Below are 23,685 nucleotides of genomic sequence, written 5' to 3' on the forward strand. Positions count from 1 at the left end.
TTTCCCGCGCTTGCAGCTGAGGAGCATTGGAGTCTGTAGCTTTCCCCGCTCAAATCCCCCAATGGTTGTCTCGCTGATACAAGAGTGCGTTCGCTGCTTGCGCTGCAACTGGAGGGGTGACTTTCTGGAAGGCCTGAAAATGGGCCGATGTTCAGCTACTTCGTGCGATGGACAATGGACAATATCCAGACATTCTGAAGTCGAACGCCATAGACTGCTGGGAGTCGATACACAAATTCCGATTGTGATTTACGCCAACGCGTCTCATTGTTCTGGTCTTGCTGTCGAGGTTAAATAGAGCTATATGTCGAGCCGAGTTTAGATCATCATGGAGGCGCTGACGCTCCAAAAAGGTGGTAGCAATGGTCTTCAAATCCGAGCGAGAAGGCTCTCATAGCTCCTGCAGCATTGAGTGCAGGAACTCCTGCTTAATGACACCTCCAAAACTGCACTTTTCGTTAGCAGGTGAACTCGCCTCCAGCTGCGGAAAATTTTCAGGAAGACATACCCATAGCATTTAATGTGCTCTAGCAGCTTTTCGGTCAGATTGTCCAGCTCGGCCACGTTGATCCGACCAAAGTCAGGGTGCTGCTGGATCTGATGCCAGGCCTGGATTGGTGTCACCTCTTGACTTTCCTTTGGCAGTTCCTCAGATCTCTGTAAGAGAGTAGCAAGAATTGAGCGTGGGCAACTGAAAGATTGCAGTGTTGCCTGTGGATCAGGCTCTACATTTCTATCTTGTGGCAGCGGAAGAGCAGTGAGGCTGTTACTAGGTTTGCGGCTTGCATTGCTTGATATGCAAGACATCAGTGTGGCAGATGCAAGATGCATGTGGCCTTGTGGCGTGTGATCGTCGGTGCCCTCGATTGAGGGATCATGAATGTGTGGTAGACACGGCGATTCGAGTCTGGTATTTTGTGAGTATCAGGATCAGGATACGGCTTGGTCAGCTTACTTCAGTACGAACTCCATCGCTACGACAACAGTGTCAAGATTGGCGATGAACTGTGCTTTATACAAATACCGGGATGGTGAGGGTGTGTTGGAGGGTTCCTTCCATTGTTGCTGCTTGGTCGTGCCAGATCTTTTCAAGTTTGGAGTGCTGAAGTTGGTGAAGGTCTCATTGGGGCTCCCTAAAGACGAAGGCGTCATGATGAGCTGGCTAGGTTTTCCTTGCGAATAGTCAAGCCGTATGCCGATGCCTGCTAAATTCTTATCCACCGCAGACGGCATGGGTTGTGACAAGAATGCATCGGCACTGTCGAAGCCGCTACCCGGCCATGCGTAATCAGGAGCTCCCGATTGATATGCTCGAAGGGCACCTTCACAAACATTCAATCTTTGCTGCAATGCAGCCACATCGGAGCGGAGCTGTTCAGCGTCGGCGATTAGCAATGCATTCTCAGCGTGGAATTTGCTGAGCTGCCGTTCAAGTAACTTTAGATACTGGTCGCGCCTTTCGCGAAATGTTCTGAGAGGTCCATTTAGCTTTTACTCCGGACTTAAAAACACTATTTGCGCTGCCAGGTACTGACTTCTGCGCCCGGCGAACTTGCTCTCGCCTCTTTTCTGTGCGTTCTGGGTGTCGCGATCAGCATACGTCGAAATGCAAAGCCTCCAACGAGAACTCTTGGTTCTACACACCTTCTTTGGTCCGGAAAAGCGGCCGGAATTCAAAGTTGACCATTTTCGCGATTCTTGATGAGTGCAAACAAAGATGGACACACTCGGTCTTGTAAATGTGTAGTTGGGGTGAGAGTACGCAAGCCAGTACTTTTCTAGCGCTGCATGGGGCGAATAGACTGGCTAATGACTCTGGCGAAGGATGAATTAAGTTAGCTGGTGGTTCAGGGGTTGTTTCCGCGTCGGATTCTGACACAACCCATGCCCTAGCGGATGAAACGTTTCAAGAACGGAGCTCCAGCGACGGGCGTGGTGTCTCACAAGATCAATAACCAGATTCTGCCCGATCCAGTTAGCCCAAAGAACAGTTGGAGATTGCTCGATGGTGTCGGAGCCTCATCCAAAAACCCACCATTCCTGGAATGGAATATCCTGATCGATAATATTGTTACCAGACGTCAACGAATATGTCTGCTAACCGAACAGCAGTCGAGTATATAGATCAACACGATGGCGGACCTATTCTTCTGTTTTCCATTGTTCAAGTCATCTGGTACGACTACAAGCACATCAATCTTCAGTTCTTTCCAAACACGCTCTTTCTTTTCCACTCGTTTGAGTCTTCTTGTACAGGCATTGCATTCTCTCCAATCACCACTTCACAATGCATTTCACCACATCCCAAATCTTGCTGCTGGCAGCCTACTTGATGCCAAGCGTCCACTCTCACCCTATGAACTGCTCGCCGCAGTCGAGTAACGCCATTTTCTTCTTGACCAATGATCAGAAGAACTCTGTCGCTGCCATTCCAATCGGCCAAGGAGGAATGCTGTCTGGTGGTTCGGTGACAGCCACTGGTGGTGCTGGGTCCAACAGTCTTGACGCTGCCGGAAAGGCTGCCGCGCCAGATCCGCTCATCGGCCAGTCTGCACTTGCCGTCGCAGGAGGGGTAAATGTTTCTCATCGAATTGGATATTCATGTTGCTGACCAGATATTAGAATGTCTTTGCTGTCAACGCTGGCAGCAACACCTTATCGATGCTGGCCATTGACAAACAAGACCCAAGCAAGCTCACCATGGTTGGGCAACCGATGCCGGTCGAAGGAGAATTTCCAAACACTGTTGCAGTATCCATGAAGCACAAACTTGCGTGTGTTGGTACTACTGGCGCCAAAAACGGGGTTTCCTGCGCTACATTCTCCAAACAAGGATTAGGAAAATTTGATGGCCTCAGATCCTTCGGTCTAAAGCAGACAACACCACCCGTGGGCCCAACGAACAGCGTGTCACAGCTTTTCTTTTCCGATGACCAAAACACCCTTTTTGCCACTGTCAAGGGAGACCCAGCAGTGAACAACACCGGTTTTTTCTCGACTTTCAAAGTCCAACAAGGTCCAGCAGGCATGGGCAAAGGCGCGGGTTCTCTCGCTACACAGGACACTAGAAGCTCGCCGGACGGAACGGCAGTTCTATTCGGATCAGCCGTCATTCGAGGTACCTCGAACGTGTTTGTCACTGACGCCTCTTTCGGCGCTGCCGTTCTGTCGGTCGATGCTGCTGGCACAGCCAAGCTTGTTGCTAAGCAAGCTATTGCTGATCAAGCCGCCACATGTTGGGCTACCATCTCACCTGCGACCGGGAGCGCATTTGTTACCGATGTCGGAAAGAACCGAGTGATTGAGATGAGCTTGACAGACGCCAGTATCCTGGGCAACACTGACCTGTCTGCTAATGGTGCGCCTGGTTTGATCGACCTCGCAGCAGCTGGTACTGCCATCTACGCCCTTAGCCCTGGTAATGGCACAACACCATCTGCTATTTCAGTGTTGGATGTGTCAGGAGGTAAAGGAACTGCAGAGCTGCTGCAGAACTTCGATGTGTCGAGCTTGGGAGTGGGACCTAACGCCCAAGGCATGCAAGTCCTGAGGAAGTAATGAATAGGGCGAGATTTTCTCACAACCAAAAGTGCACTTGCCTTTCCTTCTGAGCAGTCAATTTGTAGCTAGCCGTTTAATGATGTCATGAATCCATATTACTCTTAGAACTTGCCATGCTGATACTGCCAATCCAATAGTCGGAGTACTTCGGCGTATCTGCATGATTTCATAAGACTAATTCGCAATTGGTCTAAAGATTAGCACCAGCAGACAATGCAGGATGCGATCGAAAAGTCGCCGTCTTCGTGTCCAAACACGAGATCAATTCGTATGTTTCGCTCACCGGATTGCTGGCTTTTGCGCCCACCAGGCCACAAATTTTGAAGTCGCATCGACTCGAGTATTACGCAACATTAGCATGAAATCTGAAACTGATACCTCGATGCCTCATTGGGCAGCATCTTCGCCGGTCGTAGCTTGATTCAGTCAATCAGATTCTGTCTTGAATGGTGTTAGATACCCTTTGATAATCCCAGCCTAGGATTTTCCAAGGAACAAGGTGCTCGCAATACCCGTTCAAAAGAATTCAAATGTGTGGCCAAGGCTAGTGACTGTTGTGGTTGCAACATTTGCCGTTGCTCATTGCCTTGGCTTCAAGCTCTTTGCATCGAGGTTGGATGGTTGCCGTTGCGACATACACAGCTGTTCTGTTAGTGTTTGTCGGTACCCAAATGTCTGAGTTGTAGGTAGGAAGAACTACCAAGGGTAAATGATTCTTGGATTGAAATGTAGCACAGGAAGCTCATGGGACCGTAAGGCTGTGTAAAAGCCTCGCCAAGCGAATCATCGTACCTCGTATTTAAAGTACTGTACTAGCAAGATCTAGCACGAAAAGCGATGCGAGATGCCTGGAATTTATTGGATGGCCAAGCCGCTAATGATCGGAACCAGCCGCATGGAGAAAATTGTTTTGGCTTGAAGGAGCGGCAGGCTGGAGCCAATCCGGGTGAGATGCCCAAATTACAATTAAAAGTTCCCGTATCGTGCCACCAACGCTTTTCAATCGCGCGCCAGACCACACCGTCTTGTCACCATCACGATTCGCGACTCTCACTCCTTGATCACTCGGAATTGTGATGCACACACTCCTTTGAAAATGACTGTGACGCGCACTCAAGCCGGCAAAACTCCCAGGTGCGCCTCCTGTGGCTTTAGACCAATTTGCTTCTATCGTCCAAACTAACGTCTGCGCAGGAAGACTTCTCGTCCTGGGTATGTCGAGACCCCTGGCACTTTCGGAAAGCCACGAACGCGGAAGTCGATGGTCCCTGCTACAGATGACTCTTCAGATGCTTCGGTCAGCCTAGACGAGAATGCAAAGACAGGCACAAAGTCGCACAAAGTGAATGGCAACAGCAACGGCCATGTGAATGGACACGTCAATAGCGGCCTCAAAGAACCCAAAGAACAAGCGAACGGCCACTCGAACGGACACATCAAAACAGAAGTCAATGGATCCCTCATAAATGGAAATATTGGCAAGACCGTTGTGCCGCGGAAGGTCATTGATGGTTGGGAGGTTGGTACCGATCCCAAAATCGATACATCTGGTCATTTTGAGTTTGGTGGGTCGCCTGGCGTGGCTGCTATCATGATCGGATTCCCCTTGCTCATGTACTACATGTGGATTGGTGCGACATACTACGATGGAAAGTTGCCCCTACCTAAACATGGCCAGACGCTCTCAGACTTCTTCCGTGGCCTTGGACAAATGGCATATGTGGGAGCATGGCCCTCAGCGAAAGCATGGACGATGTATTGGACATTCTTCATCTTTGAAGGTGCTTGCTATTGCCTCATGCCTGGTATCTGGACAAAGGGAAAACCACTGCCCCATGAAAACGGGCTGAGACTGGACTACTACTGCTCTGGAAGCTGGTCTTGGTGGGTTACCATCGGCGTTGCCATTGGACTTCATTTCAGCGGAATCTTCAAACTCTACGAAATCATCGATGAGTTTGGCCCTCTCATGTCGGTTGCAATCATCTCAGGTATCCTTGTATCAGTCATTGCATACTCTTCCGCCATTTATCGAGGCAAACAACATCGCATGACCGGACATATTGTTTACGACTTCTTCATGGGCGCAGAACTCAACCCGCGTATGTTCGGTATTCTCGATTTCAAGATGTTCTTCGAGGTTCGATTACCTTGGTACATTTTATTTCTCATTACCCTGGGCACTGCCGCACGTCAATACGAGAACTATGGATACGTATCTGGAGAGGTCGGCCTCCTTCTGCTTGCACACTTCTTGTATGCCAATGCTTGCAGTAAGGGCGAAGAGTGCATTGTGCCTACATGGGACATGTACTACGAAAAGTGGGGCTTCATGTTGATCTTCTGGAACCTCGCAGGCGTCCCACTAACCTATTGCCACTGCACAATCTATCTTGCTAACCACGCTCCAACCACCTATTCCTGGAACAAGTATGCTTTGGGCGTTCTTTACGTCGTCTACCTATTTGTATACTGGGTGTGGGATACGACCAACAGCCAGAAGAACCGTTTTCGGGCCAAGGACTCTGGAGGGGCCATCACTCGCAAAGCATTTCCCCAGTTGCCCTGGCAATCTGTGGAAAACCCAAAGATCATCACCAGTGAGGATGGGGATACTATTCTCGCAGATGGGTGGTGTAAGTACCAAATACGTCTTCCTCTGAGCATCTCTGCTAACTTCACATAGACGGATATGCGAGAAAGATTCACTACACTTGCGATTGTTTCTTTGCTTTGTCGTGGGGAGCTGTGACAGGTTTCAATTCACCCTTTCCATGGTTTTATCCGGTCTTTTTCACCTGTATGATCATCCACCGGGCTATTCGAGACATTCAGCGCTGCCGGAGGAAGTATGGCAAAGCATGGGACGAGTATGAAAGACAAGTACCCTACCTTTTCATACCAGTGAGTGTAGATCTGCTGCCTGTTCTTCGGAGTCTGCTAATCATTTTCTAGTATGTATTTTAAAACATTAATGCGCAGTCTTCACATTGCGTGGGTCACTACTTGAGACACGAGGGGCGCACAACTAATGGGACGCTCAGAAACAAAGCAATTGCAAATGATTGAATAGAACGGGCTACAGATCTGGCACTCACCACTATTGTGGTTTGAATGAGCTAGAAAGAAAATTCATTCCGTTTAATGTCACAGGTATTGGATCAATCACTCTAATAACACTTCGAATTCATTGCGGTTCACAAAATCACTCTCTACGTTTAATCTGTGCCTTGGTCACATTCAGGGTCGTGACAGTCACTTGCTTCGTGACCAGGTTCTTTGTGCGTCTAACCTGTCTCCGACTGTCGTCATATCTCCTCAATCATCTCCTTCTTCAAAACTCCATCAAACAGCGCGCACAAGGGCACTTAGCCGAAAAGACGCGCTGCCATTTCGGCATCATCCAGTCTTCAGGTATGTCCAATGACTTTGGCTTGGGATAGCATATTCTATTCGGGTTAGGAATATATGCTCGGTTCATGCTTCCATTCATCCAGACGCCACTCTACCACGGCCACGCCCATTTGTTCAACGGACCTACCCATCAAGCTCTCCTAGGCACCACAACTGTATAATGCTAAACCTGCTTGCTACAGTCGCGCCCCTCTCATTATCTTGCTGTCACATAGCGCCGAGACTTGTTGGTGAAAGACTTTCTCGGCGTTCTGGTCTACTTTCATGATCTTTCCCGCGGATCTCACATCGACGATCGCTCTACACAAGAGACCACTTTCTTTTCACTCTCGCGGTCATTGTTGACAGACGTTTCAAGCGCCAATTCGACCTCTCTCTTGTCTTCTACTGTGGCTTTAGATCCGTCTATCGTGACTGGGAGACAGGCAACCAGCGTTGGGTTCGCAACTGTACCATCCTCTCTGACATCTCTTCATCCCGCTTCAAGCCCTTCATCCCTTTCAGTTGCCACAATGTTTTCATCTACGGTCTGGAGCGTCCTCGTCAGCTACTTGATGATTTCCATCACTAGTGCCATAGGAGTTGATAACATTGAGAGTGTGGTCTCGATCAAATCAGGCAATGCTCCCACTTCGACAATGGCCTCTGGACACTTGCCCGCAATTGAACAAACTCCTCCACCTGAGACTGATTCTCCGTTCAGAGATGCTATCAAATCCTTCAGTATCTACACTTCACCACCGTCATCAATCGCCTCGGGTCAGTCTGGTGCCATTGCGGCAAGCACAACCTCTCTACTAACCGAAACTTCAACTTCAACTTTGGCCATGGGGTCTGATGTTCAGATGCAAGCAACATCCATCACGACCACGATCAACATGAACACTCCCAGCATGATATCACCTGAGCTCGGTGACATGACTCAACTTGGAAACCCTATTGGCGTTGTTACTACCACCTTTTCTCCTCCAGTGTCAACTGATTCAGCTTCCGCTAGTGAAGGTATCAGCTCAGCAAATCCTACTACTTTAATGACTGAAACAAGCTCAGCCAGTGCAACTCTAGACTCAGCTTCTTCGATCGAAATTACCTCGACTGTAGCATCAGAGGTATGGACCCTGGATTTGACTCACCGATCTACATACGAGCATTACTGACTCATTCTAGCCCTCCTCGACTGAAATAGCAGTCAACTCACACCGCTCAAGCTCACACTCATTGAGTGGAACAGCAAAGATTGCTGTAATTGTGGCACCTATTGTCGGCCTCTTCATGATCGGACTGGGCATCATGATCTGGTGGTTCGTCACCCGCCGCAAGGAGCAGAAACGCGCAGATCGGCTGGCATCCAAGGCGGTCTGGCTGGACCAAGACTACATTGACTCCATTCGAAAGAAGATGATGGGCATGGATGAGGAGAAAGTCGGTAACCCCAACCCCCATCCCTCTGCTATCAGCAAGCTCACCACGATCGGATGCACTACCACCGCGAACATGGGCAAGAGACTTTCTGTGATTGGCGATTCTATCCCAGGCATGCGACGCACCACAAGAAGAGTCAGTGAAGCAGAATACTTGGAAATGTCAAAACGTCGCCATGCCAGAATCTTCGACGATGAGGATCTTGTCGATACTGCTCTTGTCATCAAGGCCCATGGAGAGGATCAAGAGTATCATAACCAGAACAGTTCCGACGATGATGTTCCAGACGTTGCGAAAACTCAAGATGATGTTGAAGCCGTTGACGATGCAATCACTCTCGCGAGCGGCGCTTTGCCCTCCACCCCTATGCGTCATTCGATGATCGAATTTCCATCCGCTGGCATGCACGACTCGGAAATGGCAGATGTTTCTCCACACCGCCGTAGCGCCAGTGTCGTCAGCAGACTCAGTCATCGGGTTGAGCGAGCCATTCGACGCCGCAGCGGTATGGAAGAGCTCTCTGGATGAGCAGGAGAGCAGAAATTGGGAAGGCTCGGCCGAAGACTTTGGCTTTGATCAGGAGAACACGGAGAGCAATGAGGAAGAACAACCTCGGGGTAAGCAAGCAGTGTATATGGTGAATGAGACAAGTGAACTCTTAGGGAAAGAGATCAACGACACAATCATTGCTACAATACGATGCACCATGCACCGCACATCAACATGACTGACCAAAGGAAGGTACCATACCAACATGCTGCCACCAAGAGGTTGGAGATCTGAACGAAAGCTGCACACTCTCCTTTTTGAGTACGATACGATAACACGAGACATTATGATGATGAAGGAACGACATTTTTGCACACACGGATATTTGTTTGCTTGCAGGCCTAGCAAAGAACAATCCGAGTTCAAAGACTGATTTCGTCTTTCTCCCTTCGCTTTTTGACGAAAGTACTTCGGGAGTATACATGGTCAAACACACTCGTTTCTCTCTCTTTTGCTGGCTAGTTTAGTTTAGTGTTTTCACTCTCTCGGCATTTTGCTGGAGCTAGGATAGTTCAATGACTTTGTATCACAAGCTTCCCTTTCTCTGTTCATTTGTGACCTGGATCGCTCCCTAGGACGCTCAACAATAATTCTTCCGCACCCAATCTGCCACCCGTTGCATCTCAAACCCCCTCTCGCTGCTCCAGGTGCCCTCGACTGGCCAACTAAGCCCTGTGCCTTCCGCAAACACCACGCGATACTTCTTTAACTTATCATCCGGATCATTGCGGCTCAACTCTCTCAGATAATCCACCGGCCACACATCTCGAACGACTTCCACTCCTGTAACACTCTGTAACGTATCCGCAAAGGCACGATACGTCAAGGTATCGCCGGCGATATAAACCGGTCGATCTCTTGGCGCATCAGAATCCAACACCAACTCTGCCGCACAACGACCGATATCCTCCGCAGTCGTGACGGTGATAATATCATCCCACGAATTCAGCGCCGTGACACGGATTCTCGTCCCTTCCTGCCCGGCACTTCCACCCTCACCAACAGCTTGCTGCTTCTTCACCACGACGCCCCAGTACTCCTCAAACAGAAAACTCATGAAAATGCCACAACTGACAATCACCCACTGCGTGGCGCTCTGGCTCCTCAGGAGATCCCGCACGTCCACTTGCTCGCTGAACAATCCTTCCCCACCGTCCCGCCCGATGGCATCGTAGTTCACCCCGTGCTGCCATGGCATGTAGAGCTTCACGACGGCGGCGAGGACAGCGCGCGTGATCTTGGTGATTGTCCCTGCTGGGCTGTTCATGCCGCCGGCGTGGATGACGGTCGAGTAAGGCCGGAAGATATCCGTCAGGGTGGCTTCATCGTCGGCATCAATGTCACCTGCGACCAATCGAACTCCTTGAGCGCGATAGCTGTTCTGTTGCTTCAGTTTCGCCTCCCCGGGGTGAGCAAGGGTGGCAGGCCGGACGAGTAGTGTTATTGTCGTGGGTGCAGATGGCGTGTTGTAGCGTGGGTTGGCGAGCAGTGACGACAGGATGGCGTGGCCAAGCTCGCCGGCGCCGAGGACGAGGATTGAATTTGTTGTTGTTGCCGCTGCCATTGCGAATGAGAGTACTGGATTGAATCAGGGGTGGTCTTCATGTGGATGAGCCGATGACAGACCTGGCTTTCGTCAGTATCAAGTACCCCGGGGAAACGTGAAGATCCTCGTCCTACATTAGTCAAAGGGGGTCCGCAGCCTTGCATAACTCCGTGGTTATTCGTGCACAAGCCGGCGTATCGCCGGTCACCAAGTCTTGGCATTGAGGGGAGTCTTCGGACTTAACAGGGATACTTCTCTGGTCAGCTCATGAACCCTTCGTATGGACGCTACTCTAATTTATCAGCAAGGGAGTATGAACAGTGGGCACTGGTCTAGGAAAATGTATCAAGATCGAGGCTAGATATCTCGAATGATTGGGAGGCCACTTTACGCACATCGAATGGGTGTCAGAATATGATCTATTTATCTGTATTTGGAGGTATTGATGGGAGAGAAAAATCATGTTCATTCCCTGATGTGTGGGATTGTCGATTGGCCTGCATTGGTTCATAGTGAACATCCCAACAATGATGCTCTTTGTGCTTTGCAAGGACCGGGCGCACCACAGGCGCGCCTCTGAAAAGGGATTGCATGAACAAGCCCTGTTCCCGTTTCTCCTTGATGGCTGTCCTTCCCAATCCTAGCAGCTCCTTCGATGAGACAGGCCTCTCGTCAAATGACAATCAGATCATGCCGTATGCCTCTTCATTCATGTGTTGTGGAACTTTATGGGTGGTCGCTACACTCGACTTTTATGCTCGGCTGACAACGGTTCGAACAGGGTTTGGATGTGTCATGATGAGATGCAGCTTCTAGCTATTGTTCCATCGATTCATCTGCCATCTTTTCTGAGGTAGATGTCTGTGCTGGGCCTCATGGACTAGAGAGTCTAGGCATGAGATGACAAGCGACCCAGGATATTGTGCTGAACTAGGTCCGAAAACCTGGGGCTCGGTTTGCAGGATTTCCGTCGCCGTCACAAATGGTTTTGCCATTAACCGCCTTTTGACCGAAGCGATCTCTCTTACAACCTCGCAGGACCATCGTTGCCGATAAAAACTTTGGTGTGACTCTCAATCCCGGCTTTTCTTCGAATACGGCACTCGATGCCAACCGCTAGTGAGATTGCCGCGAAAGTTGTAGTGAGGTTCGTATGACTCGGGCTGGACATTGTAACCTTCGTCAACCGCCTTGACGACGAATTGTCGACCAGCAAGGCGTTTTGGCACCAGCCATCTCCAACGAGTCCACGCCCACGACTTGTGGCCATGTGCTTCCTCAGGGATCAGGTCAGCTTGATACCATGAACGACCATCGTCCGGGCTGATGTCCACTCTGATGATTCTTCGACCACCACCAACAAAGGCATAGCCTTCGACTTCAACAGCATCTTCTTCCATACCATAGACACGCAGCAGCTTTTGATCGTCTGCGGATCGCGGAGAGGTGTTTCGAAGAGATGTTATTACGCTTTGAACTGGCATTTCCTGGATGGCAGGAGCCTTCGACCAGTCAACGTTTTGACCGCCTTGGTTGGGCCCAAAGCACTTGTAGTCTCGTTGTTGCCATTGGGATTGGGACTCTTCGTCTGAGAGGACTATTCGCTTCAACCATTTCACGCTGCGTGCAGCGACGTTTCCAGGAACTAAAACTCGTAGTGGATAACCATGGTCGGCCGGTAGTGGTTGACCATTCATTTCGTAGACAAGCAGGACGTCCTCACGTTTCCCTACGGCCTTGTCGATCGGTATTGAAGCACCATATGCTTCTGCTCCTTGGAATTGAGCGTGCTTCACACCACTATCATCATAGTCATTAACGTCGAATCCAGCATCTGAGAGCACATCTCGTAGTCGAACACCTGTCCATACAGCATTGGAGATTGCGCCAACATCCCAAGGTAAGCCGTTTGTCGCTCGTGCTTCTTCATTCATATGTTGACGACGATTGCCAGAGCATTGAAGTGTGCATGTTACTGTGACTGGCTTGAACTGAGATCACCCAAGTATTGGTCAGTTGGGGTCTCAAACCCTCGAAAATATGCTCAACCATACCTTTGATTTCAGTTCCTCCATGGAGTATTCAAGTTCTTCTCCATCAGGTAGCTCAATAAGCAACCTATGCGCTTGTGGGTCTATCTGAGGCACCCACAGGTGGTGACGGACGTAGAAAGTGGCGTTAGGTGTGATGAATGTTCCCAGATCAGCTGGAGCTGTCTCCGCGTTAAAAGGGCGATCACTATGCACCACTAACCGCGGATCACGACGGGGGTCATTTCGAAATGGGTCTTCAATATCATCTGAGGGAACTTTGCCATCAACAAGATCACGAGGATCCAAGTCACCGAGGTAGTATTGCTCCAGGATATCATAGACATCTTTCTTCTTATGGATGGTGAAAATCTCCCAGTAAGGGTCAATGACACCTCCTACCGCGCGCAGAATGACCTCTCCTCCCGGGTGGTTTGGGATCCAGTCTGTGATATCATAAACCTTGGTGCCTTTGACAACCCATCGGCGTTCTGCCTTGGCTCCGTGTGATCTGACCTCACTCAAACGAATAGTCCGGGGCGCTGAAGGAACCTCAGCTTGAGCGACTGGCGCCGAGTAGATCAAAAAAGAGCCAAAGAGACCAGTTACAGCGGCAGCAAGAAACCAATTTTTCAAGCTGAAGGTTTGTGAACTTCGATTTGATCGAGCACAGGCAAAATGGGCATGCTGAGTGAAAACTGCCGTGTATTGCCGTTGGTATGGCAGGCTTCTGAGTGAACGAACAGCTAGTCTGCGTGGAAGGAGTGAGACAGACATTTGAGGGTGGACTTATTGATTCAGCATCGACTTAGCGAAGTCCGCAAAGTGAGTTGGTAGCAATTTGCAAGATTAACAATCTTGAACAGTCGCGTCCGTATAAGATTGAATAAAAGAAGACAAGTCACAAAAAAGAAAGTGAATCGTGCAGCTACTGGGCATGCGATTGTGTTAAAAGTGATGTGGTAGGAGTTCAAGCTTCTGTCATGAAGTTAATCGCACGTCGAAGGGCAAGGGCTAACTAGCTAGCTAGTTAGTGAGTGTGATAGTTAACTCGCCACCTATTTCGCTGTAGATGCTTAACTAGGATGCCTACAAATCCACACACGTAGGTGCTTTCTAGCTGGACATTAGGTTAATGATTCAGGCGCTCAGGCAACACCCCTCCGGGAGATTTTAGGCGGTAGACCACTCAGCCAGGGATGTCATCTTCGGGCTTTTAACCCCCTGAATTAGTCAAGGCTTTGTGCTCTTATAGCATAACTCCGCTCACCCTACTACACTGATAACGGAGTAATTTCCTTAGGTGGCGGAAGCCACGGACCTAGTCAGGGTGCAGCTCATTTCAGCTGGGTGATACCAGCAGACAGCTTGACACAAGGCGTGAGAGTTGCAGTATTTTCGCCTATCATACATATACAGCACTTCAATACATTCCAATCCGCCTTTGTGGGAAGAGACACTCCAAGGAATCCGCAAGCAACTCAAGTAGATCACCAACTTCTCCAGAGCTTCTAGCCACGCCTCTGAGCCCAGCCATCAGGAAGGTCACATGTTCCGTGAATGCCTGCTTGATGTTGGCGATCTCATCTGCTATTGACGTGTCCTCATCGAGAATGAAAGTAGAATATCCCTCCCCCATTTCATCTTCGTCCTCCTCGTCAGAATCACTAGTCGATTCTACATCGGTTTTCCTTTTCTTTCTGCGTTGACTTCGGGCCGAGATAAAGGAAGATGCTTCGAAATCCTTAGAAGGATGGTTGGCCGTCGTCAAGGACGACGAAACGATGTCTGTAAATCGTAGGCAGAGATCCAGTATGGCCAGTAGACTGTCGTGAAGAGGTTTGATGCGTTGACCGCACAGGCAAGCTAGCTCGAGCAGTTTGGTATACTCAGTGTGAATAAAAATCATCTCGTCAACAGTTCCTTCTAGTTTATTCCGCATATTCTCGCTCATTGAAGATATCGTACAGCTTGTGAAGTGATCATAGACAATGTTGACAAAGAGAGACATTGTAAAGCACATAGCTCGTGCAGCATTCTGAACAGTTGAATCTCCGGTTAGCGGGATGTTCTGTACACAAAAATATGCACGCCTTTCGAGTAGGAATCTTGCTCGCCGAATCTGACCGAGGACAAGTGAAACTCGTTGGTAGGAATTGATTGTGTCAGGAAGAATGATATTCGCAATAGCCCAAGAGAAGTCATAGGATATTGTCAAGGCACTCAATATCTTCACTGAGCGACGCCGACTCTCCATGGTGCGTGAGGAAGTATATTTAGATTGTACACTGAGGAGTTCTGGATCAATGCACTTGATGTCAACGAAGGCTTCGGCAAGCGTATCCACCACGAGAAAGCGATCGTTCCAGATCTCTACACATTTGTCGATCTGGTCAAACATTCGCGCTTCCCAGGTGCTTAGTACTGCACCGTTGCTGCCGAGATAAATGTACTGAAATGCATCGAGGAGGCAAGAAAGTCCACATTGTTCTTCTAGCAACCCCTTCAAAAAGTTTGTAGCATTGAGGAGGATACACGACAGCCGAGTTTCAATCAACGTTTCAAACGAAGTAGTAAATGGGACTGGCAAGCCTTTTGTCATGTTTAATGCGTCATGCGCGAGTTTTGCAATCCCAAGCTGGGCGGCATCAGCGTCGTGTTTCTTGGATTGATCGAGGTATCGGGAAAATGCCGCCGTCTTGCCTGCGTTGAATATCTTTGACGCGTATTGTTTGAGAAATACTGGTATAAGCCTATCTTTTTCGGGTACCAGAGAGAACCAATCGTGCCAAAGGCTTGCGGGATTTTTCAGGGCAGCAGCCTTAGATATGAAGGTGTTCACCTTCTGATCCAAAACGCCGGTCTGTATCCATGTGTCAATTGGGGCAGCATATGCTTCAAATGCTGCGTTGAAAACAGGAAGAATGATGCTTATGGTTGGTTGGTCGCAACATGAGTATGCCAGGTCGACATGTCTGTACAATATATTGAGGGCGGTGACTGGCTCATCTGGTGGTAGACGTAGGAGCAAGGTAGATATTGATTTTAATGGCGCGCTGGCTTCATTGATGCGATGCAATAGTTCCAGCAAAGTGGCAATCCCATTGGGATCGTCACCATTCGAGACACCCATTTGCAGATCGTTGATGAAGTGATGGAACTGTATCAGAGTATCACGGAAGTGATTTTCGATAATAAGCATGACCCTCTCAGTTCGTGCTTTACCAACCCAGAGCATGACAGAACGCACAGTAGAACCAAGTTCTGCGGCTTGGGATAAGAACCGAGAGGACGTCTCGACCTCGACGTTACGGAGACGGTAACGGGGATCTGGCTTCAGTTCATTGCCATACACGTTGAACATTGAGGTAGGAAATCCACTAAGCATCATGAGAACCTCTCGAATTGTTTGTTGCTCGGTTGTTGTGATGGAGAATCCTGACTTGTTCCAGAATTGGGAAGAAGCAAAGCCGGCTATTGAAGATGTCTCCTCCCTTGGTCCGACTTCTATCGTCCTTGATATTGCAGGATTTATTGAGCGACTTTCCTTTGCGGGAACAGGGGATGCGCTCGTACTGGAGACAATGACTTCATCCTCCTCCGAGCTGAAGTCGCTATAGTCTGGTATGTTCCAGATATCATCCTCACGGTCAATTGGATCGATTGCCTCGATATCTTTCCAGGTCAAGGCGGGTGGGATTTGAGGTTTTGGTTTGATCCTTTCAAGATTGCTGACACGGCTATACTTGACGGGGGCCACAGAGAGATGCAGGAGTAGATCTAGCACGTCGGGCAGCCATCTATCCTCAGCGATATTGAGCTTCATGCGGCGCGAGTACAGTTCCTGGGCAACATCATCGAGGTTTTGCACCTGGAGTTTCTCTTCAAGTCCGTTAAGCCTCTCAATGACGCTGAATTGGTTAGTCCGCCCATAGGTGTGTGTCTTAGCCTGACGCATAAAATTTTCTTTATACTTGCGAGCATCCGTCGGCGGGGTTGATGGTGGCAGAAGGGACGCCACAAGACTGTCCATCCAAGTGTTTATGGTGGTCGAAGAAGCCATATCAACTCCTTCCCCTGGATGTCGCCCTTGTTCATAATACGCTTAGCTATTGAGAGGCTCTCTTGTTGATGTTCCGCTTCTACGATAAGAAGGCAAGAGAACGTCGGGAATCCTCGACGCGTCCATGTCGCGCTGCGGAAAGTGGACTGCACTTCCGGCTTAATGCCTCACCGCAGCTGCCAAATGATGCAAAAGTTACGAGCCTCACATCATTGAATGGACTCTCCATCATGACCCACCACTGGAAGCTCAACCCACGATGAAAAGAGCTTCCGGAGCTCGAAATCGAGCCCAATTCGACAGATTCCTCAGAGATCTATTCTTTTGCCCGTCATGCACGACATGGCGCACGACGAAACCACAACCGAGCTCATTCTCCAGACTAGCACGTCCCACCACCAGCATCACACGCAGATGCGCTTCCACGTTGAGTTCCACAACCGCGGTCAATGCCACGAAGAATATACCTACGAGATACAAAGACCTATATGGAGCCCTTGGAGAAGTAAGCAGGAAAGCCTCGGCACAAGTCAACATAAGTAGACTGCAACTAGCACTACAAGGATTGGAATCACAAACGCCAACCACGAGGGTAGCGGTTCTGGGGCTTAATGTTCAACAAACGGCACGAAGATTGGTGCGTCTTCTCTTAGCCGATGCGCTAGTTGATGAAGAGCCGTGGGAGAAGGAATTATTAAAGAGTGAAGAAGACACAAGTCAGGGACTATTGATACGCTTTGGTCGGTCCTTGAATTCCAGCTTGCCTAAGCCTCGAACAACCATACCAGTCCTTCATGTCCCGTCCAACATACTCGAAAGGAACAACATTGAGATTTTGGTCGCATCGGTCAGTTCTTTGAGGAATGGAGAGCTGCTGCAAGGACTCCCAACCGTTACTTCGGACGTATTCCTCTCGCCGTCGATTGGTACCCCGACCGCGGCAAATGGCCGACAGACCACGATCAGCCAACCTGTACACAGTAGTATACTTGTGGCGCGGGGCCTCGATGAATTGATTCTTGCCACCGAATTGCTCGCGTCCACCAATTTCGTTACCAAGGAAGATCGTGAGGCCATCAGATTGATTGTGAATCTTGAGAATCTCAAGCAGCGAGCACCAGGCAATATTCTCATAGTGGATGCTGCCCAAGCTGAGGATGGTCTCCAAGCTTTCCGTAGATCTGTCACCGAAGCCAGATCGTACGAGCACAAATGGGTGGACTCGGGCCTCCCAGGACTATCGGATTGGTTGAACCAATCATCTGCCGCACAATCGACAACGAAGCTACCGTCGCCATTGAAAAATCTTGTATCGTCAATTCTCTCCACCGCGACTCGCAACCTGCAGGCTGAGGTGGCACTCGAAAGTCGATCCAGCAAGTCAAGAAGTTTGAGTGTTGCCACACAAGCTCAGCTGGAGGAGTCCATTGAGGAATTTTCTCGTCATGCCCATCAAGAGTTGCAGTCTGGATTGGCATCAGCATGGAGTTCACGGAACTGGAGGAAATTGGCATGGTACAAGCTATTTTGGCGAGTGGATGATGTGGGATTGATTATAACAGATCTGGTAACCAATGCATGGTTACCACGCACAGAACGTGCAGTCTACGAGTTGTCTGGCCGTCTGTCACAAGCAGGCATATCACCTACGGACGTTGCTGCAGATTTGCCAAGAGCAGATGGTCTGGAGATATCTACACCTAGAACCTCCAGCATTGTCGAACCAACACCCATTCTGCAAGCACAATCGAGCCTGGCAACAGATCCTCCGGTCGAGCCAGTCATTATCAATACCGATGGGATGGCCGAGCTCAAGTTGGCTCCAATTGCAGCACCAACTCCGCTATCATCATCCATTTCCCGCATTCGCGCCGAACAAATGGAACAAGCCATCATAGGGCTCACCAGCACCGCACAGCAGATTGTTCTGAAGACTCTATCTCTATCAGGAATGTCTGCAGGCTTATCCGCACTCACTTATGCATCGCTGTCGACCGGCGGTATCTATGAAGCGGGAACGATCGTGGCACTAGGCACCATATATGCTCTGTGGCGCATGCAGGGAGACTGGCATAAAGCGACCAAGGCCCTAGAAGATGATCTTCTGGATGAAGGCAGAACGGTGATCCAGCGAATTGTCGGACGGATGCACCAGTTGGTAGAGGATGGCGGGCGCTTTGTCGCCGACCCGGTCGAGGTCCAGACTCGACGAGCGGCGGAGCAAGCCGTGGCCAAGGCTCGGGACGAGTTGAGTAAGCTTGAGAAATAGAGCGCAGTCCCATCTCAGAAGCTCAAGACAAAACTTAGCCAATGTATACCAAATGTTAATGCCCTGTACACGTTTTGCACGACACATATAACAGTTGCCCACAAGAGACGTAATGACGTCCCATGAACCCCTCCCCAAGTCCTCGTAGTCTCAACCCGTAAGCTCCACGGCATCATCGGGCACACCGCGTCGACTCCTGAGGCGCCTGGCCCAGAACTGCATCAAAGGCAGGACCTCATCACGGTTCTTGGGCATCGAGTCGTCGGCCTTCTTCCAGCAATGATACTCGACGAACTCATACGCACCCCGGACACGCATGAGCGGACTCGACGCCGTGGCCGCCAGCGGCGACTTGGAGCCGGAGAGCAGGAGGACCGGCGTGCGGACCTTGCCCTTCCCCTTGGGTGCGCTCGCACCGAGACTCAGACTCAGCGGAATGCCGCCGCCGATGGAGACGACGCCACCCAGCGCCGAAGACACGGCCGCCAGCGAGGGGTGCAGTGGGACGGCGAGCGCGACGGACCCGCCCTGCCCGAAGCCGAACAGGTGGATCTGGTCCGGGCGGAACTTGAAGGTGGCGAGCAGTGTGGAGGCGACGACGTCGTCGGCGACGAGTTTCACGGCGAGGTTCAGTGGGCTGCTGTCCGCGTCGAGCGACCCGCTGCCGCTGTCGATGTGCAGGTTGTCCGACCACTGGGAGCCCGGGAGGGCGAGGGCTGCGGGCAGTGGGAATGGCGGGTTCAATGTGATGGTGAGTGCGTCGGGCAGGTTTAAGGCGCGCGCGAAAGATGAGAAATTTGACGCGTTGTCGCCGAGGCCTGGGAGGAAGATTATGGCGTTGGTGGGTTGTGCATTGGGTGGGAGGTGGATTTGTGGTGAGAGGCTCGTGGGGAAGTCGGTGGGTTTGGGGAGGGTGCTTGTTTGTGGCGGTGCCATGTTTCATCAGCTTGACATCAAGTCACCCGCCGCGTCTGCTTGATATCGGAACTTGGTGGTTGTTGAGTTGTTCCTTGATAGCGTGGGCGGTAAAGTTGATTGAATGTCTGTGGATATGACGTGGGTGTTTCTCGCTAAGCAAAAACTTGACGTGGAATTTCACTGCCCCTCGGTAGCTGAACAAGCTTTGGGATTCAGGCACTTGGCTCCGAAACAAGCACCGTTTGGAAGTGCTTGGGCGGATACCCCTGTTCCTCGATGGACAGTCCAGCTGAGACCCTGACGAAAAGACTCGCAGACCACGATGGATTCAACGAGGCGGTGACAGTCCCTGAAAACTCTCTTTTCTTTCGGCGACTGTCTAGATCTTTCACTGCCCCTCCATTCGAACCGCCCATGCCAACTGAACCCATATCATCTGAAACCCACTGGCAGGGTGCATGCATTGCTAGATCCACGACCTGTGCCTGACGATGGTCAACCCAATCATGAGAAAGTGGTTGTCTGAATCATCAACCCTGAATGGCTGACCACAGACTCGTCTTGAATTGGTGGGGTTGGGTGGACGCGTCACAAGGATCCAAGCTGGCCCTTCGACTTTCCAATCGAAGCTGAGCCTGCCAGCTAGAAAGCTACCGCTAACATGACTTGGGGTGAGAAGCAGAAAGGTGATGATGTAGGTCTAGCAGCTTACACTGCACTCGAGACCAAAGGGCAAACGACGATCCAAGGGCAGAATTTGAGAGATTCCTTCCGATGCCTATATATTCTCCCGCTGCCACTTGCGTGTTCTTCTGATCTCATCAACTGAGCGATTTTGACTTTTTGATTCCATTAAAACTCCATTGGATCTCTTCATTGACCCTCACTTTATTGCCAAGTCAACTTTCAAAACAAATCTCTCCTTTCAACATGGGTTGGTTCGGTGAGTAGTCTACTACGACACTTGGCTAACTGCACACCTCCATCATCGACTAACCTCAACACCAGACGATAGCCGTGATGCACACCAGCAAGTCTACGGTGAGGAGCGACACGAAGCCAAGTTCTCGCACGAATTGATCGGTGGTGCCGCCGCTTTCGAAGGCATGAAGCTCTTTGAGGATCGCCAACGCAGAGAAGGTAAGCTACCCCATCCCTCCATCCATCTTCTACCACCCCACTTCGGTCCTTTATTTGCAGAGACTAACTCCGACATCCTTCATCAATCAACAGGCAAGACCGTCTCCCATTCATTCGCCAAAGAGCTCCTCGCGGGCTTCGCCGGTGCTGAAGTCGACAGACTTGCCGAGACCAAAGGCATGGATGAATACGACCGCGTAGAAGCCAAGAGGCACGCCACCAGGTCCGCCGAGAATATGTATGATCAACATTACGGAAACGATGATCAGTATAACCCCGATCAGCGAGATCAGCCCAACTTCAATTATTAGGCTTGTCGTTGCCCGCTTCATGTACCACCGGAATGCTCGAATGTATCTGGGACAGCGATGCTGACTAGTGTTCTAAGTCGCTACGGTTAGAAAAATGACAATGATGAGAAAATGAGAATCTGAAATCAACTCACAAATCTTGTCCACACTTGCATCCTTGATTTTCGTGATCAATGCCACTGGTATGAACGTGGGATCTGGATTCGTGAATGCATCACATGTAGTGCAATTGCAAACAGTCCATCGTCCAATTAAGATGTACGTCGCCATTTAGTCTCGTCATCGTCCTCTTTATCTTCAGCATCGTCCCTAGGTCGAACATTGCCTGCACCAGCACCCAGCGTCTCATTCTCGTTCTCATTCTCACCATCATGTTCTTCTTCCTCATCTTGACCTTCAATCCAGTTCCCATCCTCGTCCACAAATTCGTGCATGTTCTCCGCTGTGATCCAGCCACCACTGCCGGGCATCGCTGGAGGCAAACCTCCATCAGTGGTACCTGGAAACGCGAGGCCCGCCTGGATCAGATGGCTGCCGTCCCCGCTCTCTTCATCTTCGACAGGATCGGGATGTAGGTTGGAGCAATTCGACAGCGCATTGAACATGGCCTGCACCGGTGTCTGCTCTGGCTTGGCTTCTGCAGGGTCGTGCTCTGAAGCCACAGCTGGGGCGGCCGATGCGGTGGGGACGATCGTCACAGAGAGAGATTCAGGCTCGAGGTCCTCGCCCATGGAATCGTCCGTAGATGTGATCAGCTGCATGTATACGCCTTGTTGCTCGATTGCTGCTGGCGTGGGCAGAGTCTGAATGGCGTGTAACGAAATGGTGCGGTACGGAATCGAGACACCTGCATTCGCTGCGTTCGAGTAGACGAATAGTTTGCTAAAAACACAATAAGATGTCTGCTAGTAGAAGCAAGGTGTATCGAGACTGTATACTCACTCGGAAGTCACCCAAATGTCCACATCTTCAACCACTTTTTGTCGGTGTTGTGCCGAATCGTTTCCATTTGTCTGTGTTCCATTCTCTTCTTGGTGGGCGGATGCTGCGGCAAACAAAGGTGCAAAGGCCGGTGCAGACTCTAGCTCTTGCTCCAGGACTATCACCTTGCTCCGGTCACTGTAGTAATGGAGGACTGGTGGGCCAGAATGGAAGGACACAGGCGTTGCGGATTGGTGCTCGACGAGGGGCACAAATGACGAGAGTTTGGGGGCCTCGCGGAGGATTTCCATGGTGAATGATAGAGGAGAAAGACTGGCTATCTTGACGCAATTGCAAGTTTACAATCTAGGGAAAGCAACTGTGAGAGGTGGGACTCTAGGTCAGTGGTATTTTGTTTGTCGCAATCACAACTACAACCCGAGAAGAAATATTGTCTTGGCGGTCACCGTCATGCGGGGGTGTTCAGCCTTGCCGGCTCTCAGCCGTAGCCTTATCACTTACATTTCACCCATACTAAGTATCTCCACCACACATATTAAATTTGGGATTGAATATGAGGGCAAGGAAATGGTGATGTCTATTGACCTAGAGATCGCTTTGTTTCTCATCGTGTGATGTTACAACCAGAAGGTATCTCGGCCATTAAAATCGTTCCGGTATGAATCCCCATCCAGACTCAAATCAATTGCATTCGAGTTCAACCAAAATCCATCTGTTAGCCAGCTATCCACCGGAAGGCCATCCAAATCAGTCTGGAAACCTCGGTCGTAAGTATCATGGCCAGCTGTTGTACTTGAATCAAGTCCCTCGCCTACGGAAACACTGTGTGTAGTTGTGGGTGGTGCCTCGAGCATAGCGGTTGTGTCATCATGTTCCATTTCTCGATCCTCCCGCTGTGTATGCTCAGGGACATAGCTGGTTCTTAAAAGTGAGGTATAAGCACGGTGTAGGTTCGGTCCGCGAGATCTTTCATCTTCCGAACTTGGTGAGGCTCGATGAGAAGTCTCCATAGTGCTTCCCAAAGCATGATACGTTGCAATTGCTGCATCCAGCTTGTCGGACTATATATCAAATTAGCTGGAACTGCAGTTGCATGCGAACAGAAGGGCCAAGAATTTGTTCCGTAGGGTCAACACAACATACCAGTCGTGCCACTGCTCGCCAATACATCTTCCCACTCCAAAGCACTCGGCGAATTGCTACCATTTCCTCGGAGTCCACCCCTGGGACCATCTCAATGCCCTCGGGAGTCTGTCTATGTGCTCTGGCCTCGCTGTAAAGCACAAGAGATGATCCCGTCACGAAAGCAACATACGCAGCAAGGGGACTGATGGTCCTCAAATCATCGTCTTCCTGAACGCGTGACCTGAAGAGGGTGGCCATGGCGAGGGTGCTCTTTACCACCACACGCGCACTGCTCTTCACTTGGCTGGGAGACATGTTGGACGGGGTTGGGCTTGGCCGCGGAGAGAATAAAGGTACCACTGAGGAGTGCAGCATAGTCAAACAGAGGTGGTAGA

At 50.2% G+C, this 23,685-nt stretch overlaps 12 protein-coding genes across 12 annotated transcripts; 5 read left to right on the plus strand and 7 right to left on the minus strand.

The window, feature by feature from the left end:
* Positions 1-391: 391 nt before the first annotated feature.
* On the minus strand, positions 392-1,687 carry LTR84_010919 (uncharacterized protein; the record flags this gene model as incomplete). The annotated part of the gene is made up of 5 exons (XM_064854452.1): positions 392-446; positions 509-907; positions 956-1,471; positions 1,536-1,578; positions 1,645-1,687. 5 exons carry the CDS (start codon positions 1,685-1,687, stop codon positions 392-394), a joined length of 1,056 nt encoding a protein of 351 aa, XP_064709178.1.
* Positions 1,688-2,287: 600 nt separating this feature from the next.
* LTR84_010920 (uncharacterized protein) lies at positions 2,288-3,558 on the plus strand (the record flags this gene model as incomplete). Its single annotated transcript, XM_064854453.1, has 2 exons — positions 2,288-2,572; positions 2,623-3,558. 2 exons carry the CDS (start codon positions 2,288-2,290, stop codon positions 3,556-3,558), a joined length of 1,221 nt encoding a protein of 406 aa, XP_064709179.1.
* Positions 3,559-4,657: 1,099 nt separating this feature from the next.
* LTR84_010921 (uncharacterized protein) lies at positions 4,658-6,528 on the plus strand (the record flags this gene model as incomplete). The annotated part of the gene is made up of 4 exons (XM_064854454.1): positions 4,658-4,695; positions 4,756-6,197; positions 6,248-6,465; positions 6,517-6,528. 4 exons carry the CDS (start codon positions 4,658-4,660, stop codon positions 6,526-6,528), a joined length of 1,710 nt encoding a protein of 569 aa, XP_064709180.1.
* Positions 6,529-7,487: 959 nt separating this feature from the next.
* LTR84_010922 (uncharacterized protein) lies at positions 7,488-8,925 on the plus strand (the record flags this gene model as incomplete). Its single annotated transcript, XM_064854455.1, has 2 exons — positions 7,488-8,084; positions 8,143-8,925. The coding sequence occupies 2 exons, from the start codon at positions 7,488-7,490 to the stop codon at positions 8,923-8,925; spliced, it is 1,380 nt and encodes a 459-aa protein (XP_064709181.1).
* A 601-nt stretch (positions 8,926-9,526) lies between these two features.
* On the minus strand, positions 9,527-10,510 carry LTR84_010923 (uncharacterized protein; the record flags this gene model as incomplete). Its single annotated transcript, XM_064854456.1, has 1 exon — positions 9,527-10,510. One exon carries the CDS (start codon positions 10,508-10,510, stop codon positions 9,527-9,529), a length of 984 nt encoding a protein of 327 aa, XP_064709182.1.
* Positions 10,511-11,565: 1,055 nt separating this feature from the next.
* On the minus strand, positions 11,566-13,299 carry LTR84_010924 (uncharacterized protein; the record flags this gene model as incomplete). The annotated part of the gene is made up of 2 exons (XM_064854457.1): positions 11,566-12,483; positions 12,547-13,299. The coding sequence occupies 2 exons, from the start codon at positions 13,297-13,299 to the stop codon at positions 11,566-11,568; spliced, it is 1,671 nt and encodes a 556-aa protein (XP_064709183.1).
* A 646-nt stretch (positions 13,300-13,945) lies between these two features.
* On the minus strand, positions 13,946-16,585 carry LTR84_010925 (uncharacterized protein; the record flags this gene model as incomplete). Its single annotated transcript, XM_064854458.1, has 1 exon — positions 13,946-16,585. One exon carries the CDS (start codon positions 16,583-16,585, stop codon positions 13,946-13,948), a length of 2,640 nt encoding a protein of 879 aa, XP_064709184.1.
* Positions 16,586-16,844: 259 nt separating this feature from the next.
* Positions 16,845-18,854, plus strand: LTR84_010926 (uncharacterized protein; the record flags this gene model as incomplete). Its single annotated transcript, XM_064854459.1, has 1 exon — positions 16,845-18,854. One exon carries the CDS (start codon positions 16,845-16,847, stop codon positions 18,852-18,854), a length of 2,010 nt encoding a protein of 669 aa, XP_064709185.1.
* A 150-nt stretch (positions 18,855-19,004) lies between these two features.
* On the minus strand, positions 19,005-19,790 carry LTR84_010927 (uncharacterized protein; the record flags this gene model as incomplete). Its single annotated transcript, XM_064854460.1, has 1 exon — positions 19,005-19,790. The coding sequence occupies one exon, from the start codon at positions 19,788-19,790 to the stop codon at positions 19,005-19,007; it is 786 nt and encodes a 261-aa protein (XP_064709186.1).
* Positions 19,791-20,702: 912 nt separating this feature from the next.
* On the plus strand, positions 20,703-21,223 carry LTR84_010928 (uncharacterized protein; the record flags this gene model as incomplete). Its single annotated transcript, XM_064854461.1, has 3 exons — positions 20,703-20,715; positions 20,781-20,912; positions 21,006-21,223. The coding sequence occupies 3 exons, from the start codon at positions 20,703-20,705 to the stop codon at positions 21,221-21,223; spliced, it is 363 nt and encodes a 120-aa protein (XP_064709187.1).
* A 251-nt stretch (positions 21,224-21,474) lies between these two features.
* On the minus strand, positions 21,475-22,455 carry LTR84_010929 (uncharacterized protein; the record flags this gene model as incomplete). The annotated part of the gene is made up of 2 exons (XM_064854462.1): positions 21,475-22,105; positions 22,166-22,455. 2 exons carry the CDS (start codon positions 22,453-22,455, stop codon positions 21,475-21,477), a joined length of 921 nt encoding a protein of 306 aa, XP_064709188.1.
* Positions 22,456-22,782: 327 nt separating this feature from the next.
* On the minus strand, positions 22,783-23,605 carry LTR84_010930 (uncharacterized protein; the record flags this gene model as incomplete). The annotated part of the gene is made up of 2 exons (XM_064854463.1): positions 22,783-23,226; positions 23,309-23,605. The coding sequence occupies 2 exons, from the start codon at positions 23,603-23,605 to the stop codon at positions 22,783-22,785; spliced, it is 741 nt and encodes a 246-aa protein (XP_064709189.1).
* Between the last annotated feature and the right edge of the window lie 80 nt (positions 23,606-23,685).

The sequence above is a fragment of the Exophiala bonariae genome (assembly GCF_035927105.1).
Source record: "Exophiala bonariae strain CCFEE 5792 chromosome Unknown scaffold_5, whole genome shotgun sequence".
In the NCBI taxonomy this organism is placed as follows: Eukaryota; Fungi; Ascomycota; class Eurotiomycetes; order Chaetothyriales; family Herpotrichiellaceae; genus Exophiala; species Exophiala bonariae.